Here is a 27,759-nt window from a genome sequence, read left to right as displayed (position 1 = left end):
GGGAGGGGCTTAATTTCATTTCATGCCTATAAAACATGCTGGGACTTCCTATTGGGGGAGGCCGTATTGTTGGAGAAACAGGGTAATTCTAAGCAGTCATTCTGAATACTGACTTTAATATGAGTTTTATTAATAGTGCACCCCATTTCTCTTATGAGAAGCTTTTAAAAATCTATCCTTTCTAAAGCTGTTGATACAAATCCTGGTTACTATTAATCAGGAAAGTGTTCTTCATGTTACATAGTCCCTGAGATGAAAGAACATACCTGAAATATACAATAAATGCCATTTTTCGGTATGCTATTTTATATACGAGTAGAAAGAAATCAGTGACATCTCTTTCTGGATAGTTTTATTTCCCACATACTGGTTTTGATCCCCAAAACCTGATATTCAGGAAGTGTTATGCTGTTAATTTTTTTTATTTTCTAAGAAACACACACATCTACACATGCTGTAAATCTTTTGAAAACAGTTATATGCATTTTGTAAGAAATAAAAAGAAAGTAGAGTTGTCTTTATGATGGTATAAATATTAATTAGTAAGTGTTTCACATAGTCACATTTTGATGCAAATTGACATATCTCACAAACTAGTTCACATGCCTTAATGCTAAGTTGCAATCTTGATTCATACAGCCCACATTCTGCAAATTATTTGCATTAAAATGTTTGCATAAATATTTTCACATAATAATAAAGATAACATAATTTTAAACTAAGAGAAATCAGCAGAAATAGGTATTAAAAGTTGTGTAATTTGTGATTCATTTAAGGAAATAATTGAGCATTCTGTTTCCTTTTTCATAGGGTTATCCATATTCAGAAGGCGTAATGTTAATTTTAAGTTAAATAGAAATAAGTATATTAAGATGCCAGATTCTTCACTGACATAGAAAACAGGATCTAGTTAAATATACTGTTGTGCTGTGATATAATGCAAATCTACGGAAGTTAATCAGGAATTTAAAATATTGTACAGAAGAAAATCCAATGTATGAATCGGCATATGATGCTGGGAATCAGGTTATAATTTATAAATATGGCATTAAGGTAAAACAAGGAAAATGTGTTTTTAGAAATCCTTATCCACTGAGGGATAAGAAAGCAAAATGTACTGTAGGAGTTAGTTCAAGTATATAGCCTTTCTAAAGCTTTCATGAGCATCATCACGAATATGTTTGTTGAGTAGGAGCAAAGTAATTGAATGTAGAATTCAATGTTCAATCCTATGTCGATTTATTTAGAAGCAAGTTCTGGAATTTAGTGAGCTTTATAATCCCAAAAATTACGCCTCAGTTCCTCAAACATTGATTTATAGGTGTTTACAAGAGGTTAAAGCAATGAAGCACCACAATCATTTGTGAGTCTGTATGGCATTAAGGATGATTTTAAAATATTGCTCTAAGACCAACAGGGCTTAGAGCCCTGTTGCATGAGCAACCAGCTACCGATTCAACATTTTGAATCCTGTCAAGGAATAGAATGGGTAGGATTTGTGGGGGAGAATCTATGACATGTGTGTCACAGAACAGGTGATACACCAGGCCTCTTTACCCTCTGAAAACTGTGCAGGAGGGCCTAGCTCTCACATGGTCTCTGGAACCCCCACAAAATTGTGTGAGAACGGGTGTGCTTTTCCTCTCTCTTTGGAGACTGCAAGGCCACCCAAGAGCATTCTTCAAATTTTCAAGGCCTCTAGAGCTGCCTTGGATAGACATTTTAAAAAATAATTTACAATTACATAAACATTTATTTATTAACTAATAAATTTAATTCAATTCAATTTTTATTATTTTTTTATGACTTCTTTCTCTCTGTGTGTGAGAGGGAGAGGGAGAGAAAGATGCCAGCAGACTCAAAGTAGGCATTTTCTGATTTTTTTGACACACCGTCAATGATCTGGGACTTCAGCAAACACAATTGCAATTCCACAGCCTTGAAGTGATTTAACAAGTTTAACAGCCACCCCGAGTTCCTAAGATGCCTTTAAACGATAGTTTTGTGAAAGAATTGGGGCTCGTCTTCCTCCTTTTACAGATAAGGTAAATCTTGCTTCTCCTGCAGAAATAAGCTGCTTGTGAATGATAGCTCCTTGCTCTGAATTGTCATCTCAGCTATATACATCCGCATTGTGATAGCAAAACAGAAATGACACTGCGAGCGGTCAAGCTGTATTTCAGAAGGAAACAATTCAGAACGGAAAAGGAGTCGGCGAAGGTTTCCTCTTTTCCCATTCCAAAATATCCCCATATTCACGTTAGGACCCACATCTGAAGGATAAATATATTTTTTTTTCAGAGAATAAAGAAAAGATACTGCTGGGTTATTTTCAGGAAGGAAACTATTAAGTACCCTCTTCTGTTTTTCCAGAATAGATTTTAAAGACAGAAAAGAAAAGAAAAATAAGTTATGGTGCTGTGTATATTCCAGCATTGGCATCATTTGAGAAAGAATAGGTGCAAGGTTTGTTTTCATAATGAAACTGTATACATAAAGATAAATGATTAACCATTTGAACTTTGAATAGTTCTATCATTGATGATTTTTTTTCCAGTTTCCTTATTTCACTTTAATGGCACTTTCTTTTTATGGTCTTCTCTTTTCATGTAGTTTACTGAACACCCAATTTCTATGATGTAATTGCCAGGTATTTAACTACAAAGCAATATTGGAAAGAGACATAAATTGACAGAGAATCGGGATTGCCTTGTTATTGCATTGTATATTTATTAAAAATTAACAGATTTTAAAGGAGCAAGGAGCTCAGATTTCGAAGAAATGAAAATGCATTTTTCATGTTTTGAAAATTAAACATCCTAAAAAAAATGTGAGCCTTGGGAAAATATTAGAAGTCCATTAGTTTTAACATTAGAGTCAGTAGACCATAGTTAGTTTATTTACTACATTTCTACATTGCCACACTTCTGAGGGTACTATTAAGCACCCTCTTCTGCTTTACTGGAATATATTTTAAGAGATATATTTATCTCTTCAGTTTACAATTTAAAATGACAATAGACATGAAAAAAACAATACAAATGCAAAGAAAGAAATAATTTTAAAAATGATATTGTTGTTATTAAGCCCTCTGCAGACAATATTATTATGCTCAAAGGTTCTCCTGGGCAGTTCTGTTTCAACAACCTTCTAGGAGGAGTCTAGGACAACTTGATCCAGCCAGTTTGCCACCAGATAACTCATCATGGCCAACTCGCCATGGGACAATTCAAAGCAGGGTAACTCAAGACAAATGAATTACAGCAGGCCTTGTCTTACTTTAGGTTTGAACCTTCTCAAGTTAGAGGTCCTTCAGGCTGGGGTGAACGGCAAGTTTACTTGCCCCTCTCTTGAGTTATCCCACATGGAATTGTCTCGTGGCAAGTTGTCCCGTAGTGAATTGGCTGTGATAAATCTTCCCACAGCGAGTTGGCCTTAGCAAGTCAACTGGGGTGAGTCGGCTGGGTGTGATGGCTGGGGTGAGTTCTCCTTTTAGGAGAAGAGGATTTATTTGGATCTCCAAGAGGGGCAACACCTAAACGGTTCTCATTTTGCTCCATTTCCTGAATCTCAGAAAGAGATTCCAGGAAAGGAGCCCTCTATCTTCTTCTTGCGTTTGTGCAGTAGATAGGTAGATTCTCTTTGAAATAATAAAAAAATTATATGTGTATAAATGTATAAACAACTAATTGTATAAATGAATAAAAAATCAGGTTTGGTGGAATGCAGTCTTTGTGAACATAATTTACTGCAGATGTGTCAGACTACATGTAGTCCTATACTTGCAACCATGTGTTTAGTAACCATTCAGTGTTATAACGCCACTGAAAAAAATGACTTATGTTCAGTTTTCACACTTAGGACCATTGCAGCATCCCCGTGGTCATGTAATCAGAATTTGGTTGCTTGGCAACTGACATATATTTATGACAGTTGCATTATCCTGGGGTTACCATTTGATCACCATTTGTAACCTTCCCAGCTGGCTTCTGACAAGCAAAGTCAATGGGGGAAGCCAGATTCACATGATAGTGACCACATGATACACTTTAAAACTGCAGTGATTTGCTTAACAACAGTGGCAAAAAAGTTGTAAAATGGGGCAAGCAAAACACACTTAACAACTGTCCTGCTTAGCTATGGGAATTTAGGGGCTCCATTGTGGTTGTAAGTCAAGGAATACTTCTCCCATCCCCACATTCTTGGTCACCATGTATACAGAGGAGCTGATGTAAAATAGTTCCTTTCCATGATAACAAGATGACAATAAACTATAATATCATCAGCTGTGCTCATAAATTAAATCTGATAGCCTCAGTAACACACATCATCTTTCTCTTTGAACAGAATACACAATTTATCCTATTCGTTGATGAGCACGGGAGATGGTAGTGTAGTGAATTTGTACAGCTCTTTTTTAAAAAAAATAGTGGATGATTTTGAAGTATTTGGCCTTTGTTTCTAATACACAAATAAATAAAATATTAATTAAATAAAGATATAAGAAAACATTTTTACATGCTTCTTTATATAGATATTAGTGACTATATTTGGCAACTAGGGGCTAATGATGACTTTTTTACTTACAGGAAAGATTTCAAGTCAAGAATCCACCTCATACATATATACAGAAATTAAAAGGTTATCTTGATCCAGCTGTAACTAGGAAGGTAAGAGATTTGAGGGGGGGAGGGTTAGTTTCTCTCTCTTGCTTAAAGATGGTCATTTTTGCCACATCAAGCAGAAAAGCTTTCTCTGTTTACCAAAAAGGAGGAGGAAAATAAAGCTCTTGCAGATTTTGAAAGCTATGGTTGTTTTCCAGGCACTTTGCTGAAAGTGTCACCATTCTATTGAGATTAGTATATGGACCTTCTTTTTCGAGGCTTTGTCAGGGATGGTGTTCTATGGATAATAATTCTAAGATTCTTTATCAACAAGTCCACAGCTCCAATATAACCATATAAACAAAAGTTAGGCAAAGTTTGAGGTGACTGTAAGCCACATTAAAAAATTTTAAGATGCAGAGAAATGAAGTAGTCTGCAGATTTTTAATTTTTTTTAAAAAAATTCCTTGAGTTTTTGAGAATCTGGATTTATACTATTTTTTTTTTTAAAAAAATTTATTTGGAAATTACATTGTATGTTTTCCATATGTTTCCTGCTTCATAACATGCGGGCGGGGGTGTGTGTGTGTCTGTGCCCCATTTTGGCTGCCAGAGGCATGCTATTTCCAGGCTGGCCACATAGGCCAGACTTAAGCACCCTGCGGGCCGGATGTGCCCACGGGCCTTGAGTTTATATCATCCTGGGAAATATTACCATAATGTATGTCTACAAATCATGGGGAAAATGGTCAACTATGGAAGACCTTTTGTGTTATCTTCAGGAGAGAATACTGAGAAATTTGATTGAACAAAATTATTTGTGTCTGGGGACAGATGTGTTTGTGCTTAAAAAAACAGACTCAGAAAAGTGTTTATCATTTTTAAAACATACTGTTCTTGATATCTTGAAGGGCGTTTGATTTATTTCATAATAGAAAGAAGAAAAATCAATAAGGATTAGGCTAATTATCATCCTCATTAATCTAGACATCATATAAGAATTGTTTTTCCCCCCTTTCTTATAAATTCTAGAAATTTAGGAGAAGAGTTCAAGAATCTACACAAGTTTTACGGGAACTAGAAATTTCTTTAAGGACTAATCATATTGGGTAAGTTTTTTTTTTTAAAAAAAAGCAATGGTATTTGGGGAAATGATTTGGGGCATAACCAACACAGTGACACAGTAAACTATTGTCACTGTCATTATTCGGTTTTTTTGAAGTCAATCATGGTATTAAATGAGAGTCCCGTGGTTGACTTCAAAGAAGCTAGAGTTCCTTTGAGTTCAGCTTGAAAAGTGACATCTGTTGAATAGAATAGGTTCATCCCCAAGGCACTGTGGCTTAGCTACCTTAGTTTTAACAGAAGCTTTGGGCTTCTCAGTGGGAGGAAAATTAAGGAAAAAGCAATTTCAACAAATGCAGGGTTGCTTCAAAACAAATTGTACTTTACCATCTCCCAAGTAGATCTCAGAAACTGTTTTTGTTTAAAAGTTGTGGTTCTGCCTCCTTCCTCCCCTTCCACCTTTTCAGTGAAGTTAAATTGACCATGAAATACCGATGCTAGGCCAACATTTCCAAGAGATAATTGGCAGTGAGTGAAGATTTAGGTAATATTTTGGAGATAAGAAGCCAAGGAAATCTGTAAGCAATTGCAACAGTTTTGCCATCAATTAAATTCCAGCTTTCAGCAGTATTTGCTAAGCCAAATACTTTACAGCAGTCAATCTTTCTCCTTTACTTTTATTTTTTTCCCCAAACTGCTGACTCTTTCAAAACACCAGGCATAATGATGGCAATTATTAGCCATGACTTTTTATTAGAGATTACATCTGCCAAATTCATTAGGATTTAGACATCATATGTGTCTCCTTAGGAAAAGGTTTAAATGTAACTGTTAGCTGAGCAACGTAATTGCATGTTACTTATAGTGCTTTTGCACATAACTAACTCGAGAGTAGAGATAGTGACTTTCTACACATAGTGAACTCTTTCTCACATTTTAGGTATGTCATGATGTTCCTCATGGTTTCCTTTAAAAATAAGATAGAAGAGCATTCCATTTTTTTGTTTCGTTTTTGCATTTGATACTTTGAACGGTGAGCAAGAATTAGCAATCTGTAACTTTCACTTACAGATTTTTTCATTGGCATTGCATAAATCATAGTATGTCAGTAGATGAGAAATGGCTATGTGACTTGTACAATAAAAAGATCTAAGTGTCATGTGTCTTCTTCAAGACGAATGCGGTTTTCCTGATCTTATATGCAAGGTTACTTTTCAAGGCAGGTGAGCTGTTGCAGGAAAGATTGCCTTATTGGTAAACCAAATACTATTTGGAAATCTTAAGTAGGTATTTAGTTATGTTGGTATAGCGAGCCATGGAAATGACTTTGAGAAACTGTTCAGAAAGCAACCAAGTTGCACAAAAACATGTTTTGAGTAATGGGGAAGTAACAGAAGAGCCTCCATTTGGCTCCTCCCTGACTATAAGAAGGAGGAGAGAATAAGCATAGACTGGAAGGATTCTATTATAAAGGTAAAAGTTTCCCCTGTCCAGACATGTCTGACTGTAGGGCAGGGGTGCTCATCTCCATTTCTTAGTCGAAGGAGCTAGTGTTGTCTGAAGACAATTTCTGTGGTCATATGGCAAAGGTGCACAGAATGCTGTTACCTTCCCACTAAAATGGTACCTATTAATCTATTCACATTTGCATACTTTTGAACTGTTAAATGGGGAAGATGCAGGAACGGGAACTCACCCGGGCTTGAACCCAGGCTGTCAACTTTCCAGCTGATAAGCTCAGTGTCTTTAACTGCTGAGACATTGTGCCCCCTATGTTCTATTACAGAGCCTTGGTGGTGCACTGGTTAGAGTGCAGTACTACAGGCTACTTCTGCTGACTGTCAGCTGCCTGCAATTTGGCAGTTCAAATCCCACCAGGCTCAAGGTTGACTCATCCTTCCATCCTTCTGAGGTGGGTAAAATGAGGACCCAAAATTTGGGGGGCAATATGCTGACACTCTAAACCAGGGATCCCCAACCTTTTCGACGCCGCAGCCCGGTTCGGCGTCAGCTGGGCGCCAGCGCCCGGTTCCGGCGTCAGCTGGCGCCGCATCATTTGACGAAAATCACTTCCGGTGACGTCACCGGAAGTGATTTTCGCGTGGCGGCAGCGCTTCTGGTGAGCTTTTCGGGTAGAAATGGCTTTCTACCCGAAAAGCTCACCAGCGCTCGCGCCATCTTTTGACGAAAAATTGCTTTTTTACCAAAAAGATGGCGGCGCCCAGCAACCAGCGGCCCGGTAAGGCTTGTTCCGCGGCCCGGTACACGGTCCGCGGACCGGCGTTGGGGACCCCTGCTCTAAACCACTTAGAGAGGGCTGTAAAGCACTATGAAGCAGGATATAAGTCTAAGTGCTATTGCTATAGCCTTACTCAATAAAGTATAGCACTAATCTTCTGGTGTAGTCTGTTTTCTAATCTGGTCATCCTCAAAAGGCTGACCATCAAGTTGAAAGCCAGTTGGCATTATTCAGCTGGAATCCAAATGGAATATTAAGAATTTGATTCTGTTAAATAATTGAATGATAGAATGGACTACAAGAGTTTATTTGTTTTAGTTTGGGTCCCATTCCCCCTGCAAAAACGCTCCTGAAAATACAAAATCCGTGTATGGTTTTATTTTGGCATAGTTCAGTTACTTGAGTTACTTTGTTTCAGCTGTATGTGCTGCTTGGTGCATGAAAAATTGGAAAATGAAGAAACTAAATGTTCCGAGACTTCAGAATTCAAACAGACAGGCACAATGCCACACAATACCCGAGATAAAACAATTGTTGATAACAGTGACAAAAAAGTCGGGATGGTGGATGTGGCAGTACCTGGAGACATCAGAATAGAAGAGAGAAAACTGGAGAAGATAGTAAAGTAGAAAGAGTTGCAAATAGAACTAGAACAACTGTGGCAAAAGGAAGCAAAATAGTCATAGGTGTCTTGAGTGCAATCCCAAAATAACTGAAGCACCACTTGAACACCATTGGCATTGACAAAAATCACTATCAGTCAATTGCAACAGGCAGCTTTACTCAGAATATCTTATATCCTGTGATGATAGGTAGATAACAATGCCAAATTCAGTCTGAATATCTGGCTGACTGTGTGGTGAACCATAATAATGAACACCCTAATTTTATAAAATGTCACCTTGCTTGGAGCTGCCCATATATATCCTTCGTCAGTACCTTAATAATTCCTTAGGTCCTTGGTTAGAACTTGGAATTATTACATTTTCACCAGTCTTAAATGATGCATCTAACTGCAGATTACTCATCAAAATAATTAACCAGTTTGCTGACCTCTAATAATATTTTCAAACTCTGCATGAAACAGTCACACTAAAGGTAAACCTGACGTTCACTCTGAAAATATGGCTCTTAATCTTTTATCTTTCTCAAGTTTCTGAGTAAGAAATGAATACCTTTTTGGGTCCTGTAATATTTGGTTTATGTACAGATATAAATACAATGATCTCTTTTGATGATTGTTTTTCCAGGTGGGTCAGGGAATTTTTGAATGAAGACAACAAAGGCCTAGATGTTTTGGTGGAATATTTGTCTTTTGCACAGTATGCAGTCACGTAAGTATAATATGATCCACACATTCACAATCTGGGCAGAAGGAGAAAGATATTATTAGTGCATCCTGTTTCAGTAAATAGTGAACACAGTTGGTATAAAACCCTGTTATTCAAATAATTATATGTCTGTCTTCCTAAGATGGCTGTCATAAAGTCTCTGTTCTCTGTTATGCCAATTGCGCTGCTTACTTCAGGGACAATAAATGGTAGTATCAGTTCCGGAAGCATTGGGAAGCATGATAAATCATTATTATATGCTGAGATCTACTGTGCCCATAGCCAAGTCTTCAGATGTGCATTGAAAGTCAACTCAAATGCACATGCAGCAATAGAAAAAACAAAAGCATAGTTATGAGGGGTTGCTTATGAGGCATATAGGAAGTTGCCTTATTCCAAGTGGCTTCTGTTAAGTTTCCTGAAATCCATCTTCTCCTTTCTGAGTTCCCTTTAACTGAAGATGCCAAGAATAAAATGTAGGACTTCCCGCTTACAAAGCGTATGATCTACAACTGGGCTGATGTTTGTCTGCTCCAATTTGGAGATTTCATATCTTGCTGTGTTGAGGTCCAGGTGTGATTGTGGACAAAACTGGTTGTGTGCTGCAACAGAACGAGAAGCCCACAATGGTCATGCTTCTTCCTCTTTGCCTGCTTTTTCTTAATACTTAAATTTCCTCAGTCACCAGTGAGAGGAAGCAGAAAGACTGCCCATAAGATCCTCATAAGAAATCCCTCTGCTTTGCCGTCCCATTGATGGAAAGTGACATAGACTTCAGAATGAAGCCCTACTGATAAAAGGTGGCTTCAGAGCCCCTTTTCCTTCCCTGCATTGAGGGGAAAGAGCACGTGCAAATGAGAAGCTTCTGCTTCACTTGCACGTCTTCTTGATCATGATCAAAACATTTCAAGATGCAAAAAAGTATAAAGTTATTTTTAGGGTGGAAACCTTAAAAAGTTCTTCTACTGCTGTGTAAGTAAGGACCTAACCTGTGCTAACAGAGTAAACGAGGTAAGAAGAATGGCACATGACAGAAAAGCAAGTGACTTTAAAAACAACAGCTGCATTCTCACATAAAGCTGAACAATAATATGGTTTGTTTGGGATTCTTTGATGTGATGCGTGAATCTGTCTGCAAAAAGAAGCCATAGTTTACAAATCATGCAGATGAGTTTTGCACATCATAGTGAACAAAAAAACCGACAAACCATATTATGTTGTAAGGTTCTGTGTGAACTGGCCACTCAGATAAAAGTAAGTAGCCTTTCTTACTGTCCATTCTTCCTCACATACTAAGTATGAGAAATAGCCTCAAAGTCTGTGGAAGAGGCTGGCATGATTCTCCTTTCAACCAGCAGTATATTAGACAAGGTTTGAGAAATAAACCAAACAATAGAATATTACAGTCATGATTACAGTAATGTATTACATATGTTTGGAATTTCGCCTTGGCCAACATATTGGAAAAAAAAAACATTTCCATTGCATATTGACAGTTGAAAGTAATTAGAATACATCATTTATTTATCTTTAAAAGAAAATGCATTCTTGACATTTCATCTATATTATAATATGGGAAGCTTGTTTTGTCTTCCAAGAATTTAAACAAACTTGAAATTAGGTCCCTGTAAAGTTGTGTGACTTTCCTCCTGACAGCCTTTTATTCCCCCCATTTCAAGGTCCAGGTTTATTGTGAAACCAGAATTGAGTTTCAGCCCAAAGGAAAATGTATTCATATGGTTCTCTACCCCTTTATTGATGTTATCTATTGGGACATTTCTGAGTTCTGTAGCAGGGAAAAAAATGCAGTCTCCTCCTCCTCATTGGCATATGAAGTGTCTATTTCTTTTCAGGTTTGACTTTGAAAGCTTGGAAAATAATATGGAAAATTCAGTGGATAAATCTAAACCATGGAGTCGATCGATTGAAGATCTCCATCGAGGAAGCAACTTACCTTCTCCAATTGGCAATAGTATTTCCTGTTCCAGCAGGCATTCTACTCTAAGGTAAGATGGAAGAAATAAAATTGACTTTGTGGTGTTCTTGCATTTTGTAGAACTTAAAAGGCAAAATAGGTTTTTCAAGCCTTTACATTTCTTCCTTTAATTGGGCAACTTTAGTGCTTCCCATCTTGATGATGTCTTGATATCACTGGTCGGTATAACCTGTTGTCAAACCATCAAAATGTTCTTCACCTGCAATGAAATCATTTATCTTTACACTATATCAAGGGTCTTCAAACTTGGCAAGTTTAAGAGTTGTGGACTTGAACTCACATAATTCTTGAGCTAACATGACTGGAGGAGGAATTCTGGGAATTAAAGTCCACAAGTCTTAAAGCTGTCAAGTTTGAAGACCCCTGAACTACACAATCTTAGTTGATTGGGCAGAGCAATGACAAGAGAATTTCCCCTTGCGTGCCAACACAGAGTGACTGGCCCAAAGTCACCAAGCTGGTTTTGCGCCTAAGAAACTTGAACTATAACCCACGGTCTTCCAGTTTCTAGCTGGGTGCTTTAACTATTGCACCAAACTGGATCCTCATAGAAATCTGCTTCATTTTGGTGGGGAGGGGGGCATGGTCCATGATTGTATATAAATATGTTGTAAATCTACAGTTCTGAACATAAACCCATGCATGTGATCACTATTATCTCCTTAAGAATTAGTCTTGATATAAGCTTATGGGATTGCAGCTTCAATACTAGAGAAGGAACATACTATTCAATAATTTCACATACAGGAATTTCATTAAGATTGAGTTCATCTTAAAGGGTTCCATTTATTCATTGCGACTCATAGTCCTGTAGCTATCATATAAAGTAGTAATTTTTGATCAGTAGTTGGCTGTATTGTAGCAACGTTTTATTGATCCTCACAAAGGATGGGGTAGGCAACTTTTAGCGTGTCAATTTCATGTGACTTCCACAGCAATCCTTTTGTGGCTCCCACAATCCTCCCACAATAGCTGTTAGGTTTTGGCTTCCCTTTCTCTTTCAATGATTCATGATGTCACAGTCACACCACTTCCAGACCATTAAAAAAAAATCATCTACCGTGTTTCTCATAAAATAAGGCCGGGTCTTATATTTTTTTGAGCCCCCAAAAAACGGCTAGGACATCTTTTCGGGGGTGACTTAATTTCCTCCCCCACACGCACCCCAACCTAGAGTGCTCCATGCGCAGTCACCTCTCCACTTCTATTGGAAGCTCCCCAAAGGCAGAGTCACCAGCCGCTTCTATCAGCCGGTAGAAGCGGCCTCATGGAGAGTTGAGTGCACATGGGCCACTCTAGGTGGGGGTGCGCGTGGGAGAGGAAATCTATCAGCCGGTAGAAGCAGCCTCGAGGCGAGCACCCGCCCACATGCACTCCCCTCACCACGAAGCCATTTCTATCGGCCAATGGAAGCTCCCCAAAGGCAGAGTCAGCAGCCGCTTCTATCGGCCGGTAGAAGCGGTCTCAGGATGAAGGGAGTGTGCGTGGGGCACTTGCCCTGAGGCCGCTTCTACCGGCCGATAGAAGCAGCTGGTGCCTCTGCCTTCGGAGAGCTTCCATCGTCCAATAGAAATGGCTTTGTGGCAAGGGGAGTGCATGTGGGCGTTCGCCTCTGGCCGCTTCTACCAGCTGATAGAAGCAGCTGGTGACTCTGCCTTTGGGGAGCTTCCATCGGCTGATAGAAACAGCTTCGTGGCAAGGGGAGTGTGCGTGGGGTGCTCCTGTCAGGAGCGCTCCGCGGGCAGCCACACCTCGCCCCGAAGCGGCTGGTGACTCTGCCTTTGGGGAGCTTCCATGGCCAATAGAAAGGGCTTTGTGGCGAGGGAGTGCACGTGGGTTCGCCCGAGGCCGCTTCTACCAGACGATAGAAGCGGCTGGTGACTCTGCCTTCGGGAGCTTCTATCGGCCGATGTTCTATTGGTAGTAGATTGCGGTATTCTCGTCTGGGGTACATGCAGGGTGCTCCTAAAGGCAAGTTTTCTCCCCCCCTTCCGCCCCATTTCTCTTCATCTCGTGTAGTTTTAATGAACGATGTGAGAAATGGCGGGGAAACACATGGATTAAATAGGCCTAAATTTTGGGGGCGGGGCTTAATTTCACCTCATGCCTAGAAATCATATTGGTGGAGGCCGTATTGTTGGAGAAACACAGTATTATATAATGTTCATGCTTTCAGCTCCATGGATTCTTGGTATAAAAGCACCAGTGTTATATGTAAGAAATGGCTGTTTCCCGTCAACAGGTTTGCTACTATATTTTCCCCCAATTGTATTTATAGCACGCTTTTGGTAATACATTTATCGAATTCATATGAATGTGGTCCTGTAGCTAACTTGAGCTTTGCTTGACTCATGTGAAGGTCATTGTGCTAATTGTGGCCTATCCTGTTCATCAATATGTGCATGTTTGCTTAGAAGCACTTCCCGACATTGTGGGAATATTTACACACAGCCAAAACAGTGTGAAAATGCTGATCTACACAAAAAACTGCTTTTGATTAGTTGGGTTTTTAATGGTGGTGCAACTTTACAAGGTTGATTTGGAACTTGATACCCAAACTCAACAATTTTTTAATTCAGTGGAGGCATTGCTTTTCAAATACATATGGGATATAGATGGGGCCCAGGTAGTTATAGTGGTTAAGGCATCCACTTAGGAACCAGGATACTGTGAGACTCTAGACTTATCATAGGCACAAAGCCATCCAGGTGACCTTGGGTGAGTCCCCCTCTCTCAGCCCTGAGAAGGAGGCCATGGGAAACCGGTTCCAAAAAACCTTGCCAGTAAACTGAAGAGACTTGTTCAGGAACCTGCCAGAAGTCAACATTGATATAAAGATGTGTGCATGTGTTACATACATATGCACGCCCAGAAGGTGGTAGGTATTAAATGTCACATCATTTTAAGTTCACTGCTCCTATTTTAAAAACTTCCAAGAGTAAATGAGAATGTGTAGTAGCAGAATAAAAGTAAAGTAACACTGTTATTTTTTTTTTCACATGTAAACCACAGATGGTCAGATTCAGGGGTGGGATTCTACCGGGTCAGATCGATTCCGGAGAACCGGATGTTAAATTTGCATCTGGTTTGCCGAAAAGGTATTTGAACTGACCGGCTGGCCCTGCCCATCCTGCCCTTCCCCTCCCAGGAGTCTCCATGTGGCCCATTTTCGATGCAGGTACGTGCAGGATCTGCACGGAGGCTCTAGGAGGGGGGAAAACGGGACTTCTGGAAGTCTGGAAACAGGCCTGTTTCCAGCTTCCGGAGGGCCTCCAGAGCCCAGGGGAGGCCATTTTCGCCCTCCCAGAGGCCCAAGGGAAACCTCCAGGCTCTGAGGAAGGCAAAAAAGGGCCCTCTCGAAGTATCAGAAGTCATGAAACAGGCCTGTTTATGGCTTCCGGAGGGTCTCCAGAGCCCAGGGAGGCCATTTTTGCCCTCCCAGAGACCCAAGGGAAGCCTCCGGACCCTTGACAAGGCGAAAAAGGGCCCTCCCAGAAGTCGCGAAACGGGCCTGTTTCTGGCTTCCATAGGGCCTCCAGAGCCTGGGTGAGGCCATTTTTGCCCTCCCAGATGCCCAAGGGAAGCCTCTGGACCCTTCAGTAGGCAAAAAACGGCCCTCCCATAAGTTCCGGTAGGCCATGCCCACCACGGCGACGCCCACCCAGCAACTGGGCAGCGAACTGGTGGCTGGGATTTTTGAATGCCACCCTGATCAAGTTATATATCAATGGGCTTAAAGCAGATGTCTGTAGAGGAATAATTTGTAAGAAGTGTATTCATTTAAAATGAGGGTATAAAAGATAAAGGTTAGGCTACTAGCTATAGAATTGAGTGAAGAATTTGGAAAAGAAAGCGGCATTATTGAAAGTATAGCTTAACGTTTCTGATTGGCTATTTGAACAGTTTTCTCTGGGGTTAAACTACCTTTTAGAATATTTAATAATTCTTAGGAAATCTATTTGAACAGTACTTGTGGTTTTGGAATGCTGCATTTTTATGAAATATATTTTTAAAAAGCAATAAACCAGTTCTATGGCCAACACATGTTTTCAATATTTGTGAATCTGTATTTGTTGTTGAAAAGCAACATTCAGATGCAGACTAATAGTATCTAAATTCACTCTTTCTGGTCTTGGTTTTCCTATTCCTTCTTTCTGAAAACTTTATCTACTTTCAGTATTAGTTTCAGTTTCTATTCCTTTCTCATTCTTTCCCAGGTTCACTGTTTTTTCTTTTTTTTTCTCACGTCATATCTATTTATCTCATTATTTAAGCAGGCCCACTCCGTTGGGATCCCTTTCTCCATCACACTTATCCACATCAAATGCCATCCAAATAATTCATTGTCCTGTACTTCAAGTGCCTCCAGAGTTCCTCTTCACCTAACTGCCTTTGGCATTGCTTCAGCTTACAGTCCAGGAGAGTTCTAATTTTTGTTTTTACATTCAAATTTTATTTTTATTTTTATCTATCTGTCTATCTGGCCTTTATTTCTTTAGAATAATTCAAGATGGCAAACATACACCATTGCTCCTATTTTTAATTGTTTCTGGTTGCATTAAAGCACCACATAGATAGGGCAACTGATAGAAATTGTTCAGTATTTCAAATACATGCATGCATGTTTTTGCAAAGTAAAATATAACCTGATCCAGATGGTTAACGTTAAGAGTTGGAAATGATTTATTTTCTCATTGTGCTGGGTTGTGTATTGTTCTAAGATGCACAGCCTATTTGTGTACCTCAGGTATAAGATGTATTCTCCAGGATGTGTTTTTCTCACTTTAATGGATGTTCAGTGAAGAGAATACAGTCTCATTTATCTTAAGCCAAAACAAGATCCCAATTGCTTGCGGTTTCTGTTTACTGCAAATTTAAGTCACAGCTAACACACGGTGCCCTGATTTTTTTTCTTTTTTTCTTTTTTATTATTAGCATTGCAGGCAGCGATGTCATTTGAGGAAAACAGTGACTTTTCTTGTAAAACTGCAGGGGTAATTCCAATGCCCGTGTCAATTGCAGTTCTCCAAACACTTCTGGAAGTAGACTTTGAAATTAGTTTTGCTGCATTTTTTTTATTCCGTGTTCAACCAAGTGTAAAGGACATGAACTGCCTTCTCATCTGCTAGATTATGGCAACCACTGAGTTGGAAAGGCCAGAATATAAAGTGCTTACAAGCAGATCTTTTGAGCCCAAAGGCTGTGATATTTGGGCTGATTTTTGAGATTGCATGATACTGGCTGCCAATGGAAATTTGCAGTATTGGGATCATTTTGTATATTCATTAGTATTCTTCTTATTCTAAAGATTTCAGTCTAGAGGTTGAAACATTGCTCATTCTACCCATGTCAATATGTCTTGGCTTTGTACTCCTTTGTAAGGCTTGCTTCCTGGTCATCTGAACTACATTACAAAATAAGTTAGTACAATGGCTAATATTTATCTTCTGTGTGAAAAATGAAAGCTAAGCCCATTTTAGATTAATTAGCTTTTGTTTGGCAAGGTTGAATGGTACCTCATTGTTTGACACTAAAGATAAACGTGCTAATAGAAGTATTATTTTTCTAATGGCTTGGGATGTAATGAACTCCATTGTGCTGGAATTAGGTCAGAAGTTGTTTTGGAAAAGCGCTTGCCAGGACTCTCGCGCACACAAAGCATGTTTTCCATGAATGGGAAATCAATTAGCCGATGGAACCCATTGGAGCATAGACCCAAAGCACTGTTTGAAGGAGAGGGCAGTGCAGCCCATGCATGCAGTTGAACTTCTAATCCAGTGTTTTTCAGATTTGGCCACTTCAAAATGTGTGGACTTCAACTCCCAGAATTCCCACTATCTTGGAATCTCTGGGAATGAATTCCTCCCCAAGAAACTGCATTTGGAAGAGAACAGAATAAAAAGAATGCTTTGAAACATTTTCTGATTCTTGCCTAGGACTATGCATTTAAAATAGGACTATGTAGGAGTATTTTTAAGAGACTGAAATATCTGCTGGAATAGTTTCATCACAATGGACATGGCATTATGTCTGTTATTATGGGAACATGGATGATATGGAGAAGATAAAAAAAAATCAACCCTTGATGAGTCATGGGCACAGCAATAGTAAAAGTAGTAAAACTCACTTTCAGTTCCTAATTTCTCTCCCACCCCCATTTTAAAATTAATTCATTTAATATGTCAGGAGTATAAATAAAATGAAAAGACACTGAAGGTACTAAAAAGATACAGAAATTAAGGAAACAAAAGATAATAATAAATACCCCCATTAAATGTTAAACTGATTTGGTTAGCACAGTATAAAGTACTAACAAACATATAAACAGTAAGCAGCAAATTAGATTAGTAGGTATGTAATACTAGTAATTCTGTAGATAGTTTGGTTTGGAGCATGTCCATCCATCCATCCATCCATCCATCTCTATAATATTAGGAGCTAGGAATGGTTTCCAATTAGAATTAAATCCTGCATCAGATTTATTTTTTTATGTAGAAAGTTATTTTTATCATGTCAACTCTTAAGGTCTTAGTATACAACAAAAATGTGGATAGATATTGTCTTTTACCAGATTTTTTTTTCAACTTCCTTGTCTAGCTTTCCTGGTGATCTCTCTTCCAAATACTGGCCTTGCTTATCTTTTTTTGAGACCAGATAGGGTCGATTGTATTATGGAATAGATTGGTAAAATATTCTCAATAAGAATATTTATTTATTTCAGTTTATGTGGCCACCCATGTGGCTCAAGAAGGCTAATAACCAATTAAAAACAGCAAGTAATAGTAAAACAATGCTGGCTTGTTCAGCAGTGTATAGTTGAAGGATGAGTGATTCTTAGAGACTGGCAGATAAAGGTACTCCGAACAAACATGGTTTTGATGGTTATTAAGCAGCACAACAGTGATTAATTATGTATATTGTGCACACTGACAGATTGCCAAGATCTGACAGACACCATGTTAAAAGTAAAGTAAAAGGCAAATAAGTTCATGCCTTTTTGAACTCAATTTCCTTTTGCAAAGAAATCTCTCTCCTTAATCTCAAAAAGATAGTGGAGGGCAAGACTTCCACGGAAATGGAAAACCGGGAATCATTGTATTCTAGCACCTCAGTGCTAATCTCAAAGCCCTTCGAATTCTTCATCTATAATAAAACAGTATATTGCAGTTATGATTATTGGAAAAGATCTTTCACTGCAGTGTCGGTCTGATAGAAAATTTACTTTGCTGAGGAATGCATTTTTTCAGCAATTGAAAGTCCACAGAAGAACAATGTAATTAACACTATTGGTTATTATGAAGATTGATTATCAGCATTGTCCTTAATTAGGAGGTTATTTGCAAAAGTTTGCAGATGATTATAGAGCTTAAAAAAGTCTGATTTTTAAAAAAATGATTAAAACCAAGTAGCTGACCTAATTATTTTTTGTTGATAGGTATAACACCTTACCCAGCAGAAGAACTCTTAAAAATTCAAGATTAGTGAGTAAAAAGGATGATGTTCATGTCTGCATCATGTGTTTACGTGCCATCATGAATTATCAGGTAGCTGAATTTTAGAAATTCTTTGGTGGGTGAAGATTCTGAAACATGGCCATAATGTGGTTTCTTCTCTCAGTCAAAGGGGGAAAAAAACCCTCTCTTTAAGTTTTCTTTTATTAAAAATAGGAATTTCTATGACACATGAAAAAATATATACAGCTACTCCTTGACTGACAAATACAATTGAGCCCAAAATTTATGTTGCTAAGTGAGACAGTTGGGAAGTGAGGTTTCCCCATTTTATGACCTTTCTTGTCACAGTTGTTAAATGAATCACTGCGGTGATTAAGTTAGTAACCCAGTTGTTAAGTGAATCTGGCTTCCCCATTGACTTTGCTTTTGTGTCAGAAGGTCACAAAAGGGGATCAGGTAGACTCTGAGATACTGCAACAGTCATAAATATGAGTCAGTTGCCAGGTGTCTGAATTTTGATTATGTGACCATGGGGATACTGCAATGGTCGTGTGTGAAAAACGGTCATAAGTCACTTTTGTCAGTGCCGTTGTAAGTTTGAACTGTCACTAAATGAACTGTTGTAAATCAAGGACTACCTGTATACAGGTAATTCTCAGTTAATGATGGTAATCGGGACCAGAATTTCCACATCTGTTCAATGTGGCCATCAAGCGCAAATTTACATGATTGGTTTGTTAATTGCTGGAAATTCTGGCACATCTAGTTGTGGTTGTTAAGTTAATCCTGTGCCGTCATTACACACAGCGTTAACGTGGTCAACCATTTGCGATCTTCTGCCAGCTTCCCCACTGACTTTGCTTGTGGGAAGTCAGCAAAGTTGGCAGCAAATGATCAAATGACTGTGGGACCACGGCAGTGTTGTAAGTTCAGTCGCTGGACAAGCATTGTTAAGCAAGGACCAGCTTTATGCATCATTTCAGGCCTCAGAGCAGAAATGTTGTGTGTGTGTGTGGGGGGGAACCCACTTCTAAATAGTTGAAGCAAAGTAGATGGGCTCAATCAGAGTGCTATTTTTGGTGTTAGGAAGGAAGCAACTGTCCATCCCCATCACAGTCATGATAGGCAGTAGCAGGGAAAGCTGCTTGTTTTTTGAGGAAAGAAAGGGACGTGTGATGACTGCTGTGTCTATTCATTACAGTGTTTTAAAAATAAGTCATTTAATATGTACTTATTGGCCATAGCAACAATTGATTTTGCTTGTTCTGTATAAAGAGGACAAAGCTAAGTAAAGATACTAAACATGGTAACAGATTGGGTATATACCTTTCACACATTCCAGTCTTTATGGATGCAGAGGTATCACCCTGAATGTATGCTAAATTGCCCAGAGTTGCTTTTTATTATTTTTTTACATTTTTAGAAAAAAACGTTGCAACAGCTGAATTTGTTTTTTTTATTTTAGTATGGCTTCAATATGGTTATGTCGCACCCCCATGCCGTTAACGAAATTGCACTAAGTCTGAACAACAAGAATCCCAGGTAAAAGTCTCTTTTGGGCTCATTTTTTAAATATGGCTATTGTTTTTTTTTTTTTATTAAAAAATTATTCTGCAAGAACTTTATATTTATATGCCGTTCTGTTTCTGATAGCTGTAATTTCAAAACTTTGTACTTTCTAGACATTAATAGGCCTAGGAATGATTTTGTAAGTTCTATTTGCATTCATGTAAAAACTTCAGGAGACTTTAGTGCAGGGCTTAAGAAAGTACTGAATAATTTGTAAATCTCTCTTTTTTTTAAGGTGTTGGCAGGATCACCCTTTGAAAGAGCAACATTCAGAATATTGTTTTCAGGTGTCAGCTGGGTCTCTCTTTCAAAAGCTGAGTCATCACGTTGTTCTAATGGGTTTTCTCTCCCTTTTCTGCACAGAACAAAGGCGTTGGTCTTAGAACTGCTGGCAGCTGTTTGTCTCGTACGAGGAGGGCACGAAATCATTTTGTCTGCCTTTGACAATTTTAAAGAGGTAAATCATTCAGTTGTGACAGAGGGAGCTTCCTACTTAGCACAAGGTCTGTGGCAGCTTGGTGGTTGACCTTTGCCTCTGAAACAACTAGTTCTTCATGTTGGACATATGGACACCCAGTTAAACACAGTTCCCCCAAAAAAGGCATCCTGATGAAAGTGAAGTTACTTTGCTTCGTAATGCACATTTGTTTATAAAAAAGGTTTATATCTCACTATCTTTCATATGCCAGCTCTTGATCAATCTTCTCTCAGTCGTTCACCCCTCTTTTGACCCACTTTGCTTACAGCAACCAAAATGAAAAGACAATTTCAGAAGGGAAATATATATTCCAGTATTTGGCTTTGGTTTTTTTCTCATTCACTTTAAATGCTAAAATTAAATTATTCAGGACTGCTGATTAGAAACAGATGAACATGTCATTATAAATGTTGTCTAATTTCTGTTTCAGAGCTAGAGTCCTAATTGCCCACTTCTACACTTGTTTACTTTTAAGATAGCACAGATGATTGGTGCAAAAACTATTGGGAAAAGCTATGTAGGTGACTACAGGTGACTGTTTCTCTGTATTTTGCTTCTGTCCTTTATAACTTCTTTTCCTTTCTTTCTTCCCTCTCATCTTCTCCCTCCCCCTTTTACCCCCTTTTCTCTCTAGTTCTAATTCTCTCTTCTGCATTTTCCTCTTCTGTTGCTTTCTGATTTTATACTTATTTTTCACTCTATTTTTTTTTTTGGAGTTGTTTTTCCCAATCTTAAACTTTCCATTCTCTTTCTCCCCTTTCCTTTTTCCCCCATCTAAGATTACTTGTTCATTAAAGATGGCTTCTTCTTTGTCGCAATCTTCTTGTTCTGCAGGCATTTCTTCTTGTTTCTCATAATTCCAAATCTCCATTTCTAAAAACTGAAATACGAAGCCAAAAGAACCTCTCCCTTCTTGTGCATCTTCTTTGTACTTTTAAGTTCCATTTTCAGTTCTTCTAAAAGTGGAGCCATTTTAAAAAGTTTTAAATAACCACCCAATTGATTTTAGTCATTCAAATACAATAACCAAAAATCCAGAAATCATCAAGTAATCCAGATAGTCCCGAGTTATATCTTCTTATTTCTTTTTCGACTTTGTCTTCCTGGGGTTTTTGTTGCGATATTTCAGTTAGAATGTATCTTTTGGAAGTCTTGTTGAGATTTTGCTGTAAGTTCTTTTTTAATTCCAGGCAGTCTCCTCCCTTCCATATCCTGCCCTTTTATTCTTCCTCTCTCCTTTCCTATTTTCAAAAGCTTTTAATTATCCAGAAATCTTTATTATCCCTTTGACTTTTTATTTTCAGCATTAAATGCCTATTGATGTCAAAGTGGATTTTTTTCCCAATTTCTTGCTTAAGTCTCTTAGCTGTCAGTATAGGAAAAGGATAAAACCAAATCTTTTTCCTTTTCTCTCTCTTTCGCAGCTTAAAAATCTTCTTAGGGAACAATGTTATTGTTTTTTAACAGCTTCAATTCCAGGGTACCTTATTTGTTGCTTTTGCTGTTTGACCCAGTCAACCAAAACTTCCTCTTCTTATCTTCCTCCTGCACATTCTTTTCCGGTCGAGTTCTTCTTTGTGGTGGCCATTTCTGACCACCGCTGCAACTGCCTTTGGGAAAGGGAGTAATGGCCAGCTGAGGAGGAGAGATGCGGCTCTCCTCAACACTGCTGGCAGTCTCCCCCCTCTTCACCACCTCTACGGGGTGGCTTAGCCCCGAAACCAGCCGGCTCGGGGCATTTCAGCAGCGAGCACGGATCGAAGCCTCGCAGAGACGAGGTTTCGGTCTGTCGCTGAAGAAGCTCAAACCGGAAGTCGGGATCCCTCTGTTTCTTGAGAGAACACAACCTGTGTTATGATAGGTGATTTAGTGACCATTTGGACTTACGGCCAACCTGAAACAGGGGACCCGGTTCCAAAGTTCTGATGGTCGGACATCCCCCCCTACAGTCATGTGAGTTAACTTTGGGCTCTTGGCCACAGGGCTGCATTTACAGCCGTTTGCAGCATCCTGTGGTCATGTGACCACATTCTACAACATTTTTGCCAAAAACGACTACCACATTCAACTGTAATGGGCAGACTTCGTTATGGTCTTCTGTCAAAGCCTGCCTGTGAATAAAATTCATGCAGATGCTGTTATTTCTTCTTTCTTACTTCTTACTGTATTGGACAATATTCAGTAACTGAGTGTTGTAGCCAGCACACTGTCCTAATGGCAGGGTAGGAATAGAGTGCTGGAGGATCATTTCCTCGGTAACAACTTTTTTCAGTTTAAGTGCTGGAAAATTATAATATTGATGACATAGAAGAGAGAGGAGTTTCTCGAGAGAAGACATCTGGTTGTCCTACAAATGTTTAGGAAGAACTTTTCATTTATTGCAGGAATAAAGCTCGCCCAGAAAGGCATCTAAATATATTGTCACTGAAAAAAGTGTCTATTAATATATGTTTAATATATGTGTCTATTAATATATGTTCTCCCCTATCACAGATTTACATTTATTACACATCAGTATTGTTATCCATAGAGCATCAAAAGAACAGGAAAGGTCTTTACTTTATTAGAATGATAAATGAAGACCTATTAACTTTTTGTTTATGAACAACTGAATAGGCAGGAAGTCAAGCAGACATTTGGAACTGGTTCTAGTAGTTTAATCTAATTTAATCCTCCCTTTAAAACATCCTGGGATAAATAAATTACAAAAATATTGCAGTTATCTTAAATATTGTGACATGAGTTCATTTTTGTTTTATATCATCGTAATCAACCCTGCTGAAACTTCACAATACATTATATTCTTTTTTTCTTTTCTGAATATCTGGGCTTATATATATGGGTTCAATTTTGATTTATTTTTTTAATTAATAAAAATATTATTCTTCCAGTGGTAAACCTTTTTAGTGAAGATGATATCCATTCCCATATAATATTGCTAACCGTAATATTTTTATACATTATTTAATTCAGAAATTTAAATTTGGATTATTTTTAAAATAAAATGTCATTAATAAAATAATTTCTCCCTCATAGAAACCTCGCCCCCTCCAATAAAACCCCTATGACTTCTACTTGAAGGTGGTATAACATGTTAAATGCATAAATACACAAATACACCTGCCTGTAGCCAATGCTTCCCCCCACCTTTTTTTTTTTTTCAAATCAGGAGCATCGGTAATCCATTCCATGGTAGTTTTATAAACAAATAATAAGCGTATTTAAATTTTTAACAAATTCTAAATAAAAGACAAAAATATATTTAAGCTAATCGGAAAGATAGAAAAGTTGAGAGTTAAAAAAAGAATGACAACAGATTCAGACTACATGTCCTTCATAAAACAGGCAAGTATTTTTCCATTCTGCAGCAGAGAAAAAGTAAAGAATGGAGAACAGTTTTGCTGCCCCAGAGTTATTATATATAAAAATATTCCCTGGAATTTTTGTGTTAATCAGAACGCTTGGATTTTTGTTACTTGAGTTGTTTCCAGTCCTGAAACGCAAGGAGTAAAGATTGATTACTTACTAAAGTTGATGTAAAATAAGCTATGGTATGTCTATATCTTCTGATTAACTCCAGACCAAAATATTGTTTGTTCTCTATTTGGTTAACGTAATTGTAAATAAATGATGATTCCTAGCTTCATGATTGAGGAATCTGTGCTCAAGCATAAGCCAACTAATCAGCCTCTGTGGTTAAGTATAATGTGTGAAAACAGTCATTGCGCTAGGTATCAGTTAGGGGCATTTTAGTACATTATTTCGTATACACAGCTCTGTTTAGCTTCTTTATCAACTTTTGATTTTTTGAAAATTCTGTCCATTGTGTCCGACATAAAGTAAAAATGTTCAAAGATATAAATTAGATCAGTATGTTTTATGAAGTGGCCTTTTTCTGTTTTTCATGGCATTGTGGTGCCCATCAACCCATTTTATCTTCAGATAAGATAACGGTAGAAATAAGTGGTTGCCATTCTCAATATAACTGCTTGGAAGAAAATTACACTGAAATTGTCAGAGATGACCCAGATATCATTAACATTGTGAAGCACCAGGATGTTGAGTCAGTGATAGGAAGTTTCCGAAGATCAGCTCATGGATTTTAGCTCTTAGTTTTTCCTTCTTGCTTCTCCCAAAGCACGTAAAAGGATATTCTTGAATCTGGGATTGATACAGAGATGAATAGAGATTTAAACTATGAAGGGTATGTCAGGAGAAGAATTTACTGCCAACGAGCTTTATCTTTGTGGATCATTAAGTGTAGATATTTAATTTTAGGATTTTAGAACCAGTACATAAGACCTGAGCCAATTTCTGAAGTTGTAATCTGTAATTGATATGGCCAATTTATTTTTCTTTTAAAAAAAAATCGATTAAAACAGAAAATGTTTTCAGCCTAGTAAATTACTCTTTGCCTAAGCAGAAATGTCAAGAAAATTGGGCTTTTGTTGCTTCAACAAACTGTTGGGACTTCATGGCAATCTATAAGAAACGTTCTCTCAAAACAGCCCACCCCTGGAGTAAAATTGGCGGATTACACCAGACCATTATGTTAAGAATAAAAAGGGATTATTGTGAAATCACCATACAGAAGGGGGGGGTAGGGAAGGAGGGACAGAGAGATAGATAAAATATTTAGTAAAGTGCTATATTAATGTTTAAATAAGCAATTTAACAATGGATCATTTTAACACTTTCATATGTTGGGATTTCTTCCCCACCTTCAGGTATTGTTAGTAATAGCTAGGGAAAAGTATTGAAGCATGGCTGCCCATTTGGTCTCCTATTTCTTTATGACACACACATGATCCAAGTATTTCAAATTGCAGTATCAGATTGCCACATTCACACAAAATCTCATTCCACATCATTCAGCACACTTAACAATCACAACAGTTGTTTTGCCCAAATATAAAAGCAATTTATACCAGGTATTATTACTCCTTAGATTATTTTTGGCAGGTGCATGTTGGTCTATATCTCTTGTGAAAAAGAACTTATTAAAATATTATGTGCCATATTTAAATAGGCAGTTGTAATTCTGTTTTCATTAACATTCCAATTCCAAACATATTTACTAAAAAGGATTGAAATTTTGAAATTTTGCTCTCAATTTAGTATACTTAAATTCGTGTCAAAATATATACAACTGAGTAAATAAGTAAGTAAATAAATAAAATAAACTGAAGGAAGGAAAATGTTGTGTTTAAGGTTACAGTTCAGTCTAATAATTATGCATATAATAATTTCTAGAAGTTGTAATACATATGATAATCCAATTCTTTTGGAACAAATAAATTATTTCATGCTTAATTCTGGAGTCTAATAAGAACAGTAGGGACCTTATGCCCGGAAACTTAATTTTATTGGGAAAAATGGTTAATTTTCTTTCTCCTATTTTACTCAGCAATTGATGAAATAATATATTTGTTAAAGCCAGGGTTAAGAATGGTTTCCTAAGTACCTACAGTTAAAATGAACACTAAAATAAAAATCTATAATCTCTAAATCTCTAAAAAGAATTCTAAAAAAGTAATCAGGAGAAGTCAACATCAGAATGGAAGGCCCAACTAGGCAATAAGAAAACACCATAGGGGCATTGGATGACACTTACAAGAGACAGAAAATGGGATGGGGTTCATTTTTCTGGTCCCACCCACTGCCACTGCCACTGCCCCTCCACCCCCCATGCTCTCTATTATAAGTAGTTGAAGATGGACACTAAAGCTTCTCATCTCTTCCATATGGCAAGGGAATATGTGTGGATACAGCCTGGAAACTCATTTTGGAATCCAAAACTTACTGTATACGTAAAAAGCTGCTTTCTGTCTATGCATGTGAATGTTCGATGTACAAAGGATGTTTGCTTGCCTGTTTATTGTTTTTGTTTTCTTAAAAACATACAGAGGTGCACAAAAGTAATTGAGAGGCACCGTTGTTATTGGATTGTTTTCCTGTTTTGTTTTGTTTTTGTCTTGTGTACGGGCTTATCAAAGTCAGTGTGATTGGAACAGCATCTAAATTGGAGTAAGTAAGTAAATAAATAAATACTGGTTTCTAAAAGGGTTACAAGCCATACACTTGAGAATGTTTTGACAAACATTGGGATATTTAAAGACATTGGTCTGAAATGGCATTTTTAGATGATAATTCCTTATGTTCTCTTGTAACGTAGTCAACAGTTGCAAATGATATTTTGTTTCTCCCTTTGACTTAAAGTTAATCCGAATAAATGCAAATTTAAGTAAAAAAATATTACTAATTTTGAAGGAGGAGTATGTGAATTGAAGGCTTTTTCTTTTGGAACTGGACTATAGTTCGATGATGATGTTATCCATTCAGTCAGGTCCAGCTCTTGGCGATTCTATGGGCCAGATCTTGCCACATCGTCCGATCATGCACTACTTCTCTGAGTTTTTCTGCTCTGGCTGGTGTCAGCTTTGATGGTGTCCAGTGATCATGTTCTTTGGTGGCCTGGTTTCCTTTTATCGCTTCCTAGCCTTAATGGATGAACCAGTTGTCAATATCTATTTGTCCAGGGCAACATTCCCTCTAATTCTGTATATTTCTATGTTAAAATGGTTTGATGATGTTATAGCATGTTTCCTAATGAATTGATACATAGTAGAATCACTCTGCAATTTCTTTTCAGGTTTGTGGGGAAAAACAGCGGTTTGAGAAGTTGATGGAACATTTTCGAAATGAAGATAATAATATAGATTTCATGGTAGGTGTGTGCATATATTTTGTTTACAAATGTGTGACTTCTCCCTCAGCTTTCATATTCTGGGCCATATTCCTTTCCCACCCCCAGGTTATTGAGTTCTCTTTTGAAGCGAGAGGAACACAATTCTAATACACAATATGAACTCTGCTATCAATGGAGCAGTGACTAAATAGGCCTAAAAACAGGGGGAAGGGGAAGAAAGAGCATTTGGAGTAGAAGAATGAAAATGAATGTTCTTCTGTCATACTTCAAGAAGTATTAAGCATGTGAATATTTGTCTTTCTTCAGCCAAGCAT

At 37.9% G+C, this 27,759-nt stretch overlaps 1 protein-coding gene across 8 annotated transcripts in view; it reads left to right on the top strand.

Moving 5' to 3' along the window:
* FMNL2 (formin like 2) overlaps positions 1-27,759 on the top strand; it is a 192,957-nt gene that overhangs the window by 124,536 nt on the left and 40,662 nt on the right. For all 8 annotated transcript variants that reach the window (XM_087949987.1, XM_087949992.1, XM_087949990.1 and 5 more), the window contains exons 3-10: positions 4,590-4,670; positions 5,637-5,713; positions 9,159-9,242; positions 11,093-11,245; positions 18,671-18,779; positions 20,155-20,231; positions 20,622-20,715; positions 27,389-27,463. In XM_087949987.1, coding sequence (XP_087806113.1) covers positions 4,590-4,670; positions 5,637-5,713; positions 9,159-9,242; positions 11,093-11,245; positions 18,671-18,779; positions 20,155-20,231; positions 20,622-20,715; positions 27,389-27,463 — 750 coding nt within the window. The remainder of the gene's footprint in view (positions 1-4,589; positions 4,671-5,636; positions 5,714-9,158; positions 9,243-11,092; positions 11,246-18,670; positions 18,780-20,154; positions 20,232-20,621; positions 20,716-27,388; positions 27,464-27,759) is intronic.

This window comes from Notechis scutatus, chromosome 1 (assembly GCF_049901735.1).
Source record: "Notechis scutatus isolate UNSWTSFEM ecotype Mainland chromosome 1, rNotScu1.2, whole genome shotgun sequence".
In the NCBI taxonomy this organism is placed as follows: Eukaryota; Metazoa; Chordata; class Lepidosauria; order Squamata; family Elapidae; genus Notechis; species Notechis scutatus.
The sequence above is the reverse complement of the archived record's forward strand: the minus strand, read 5'-3'. Positions and strand labels throughout refer to the sequence as shown.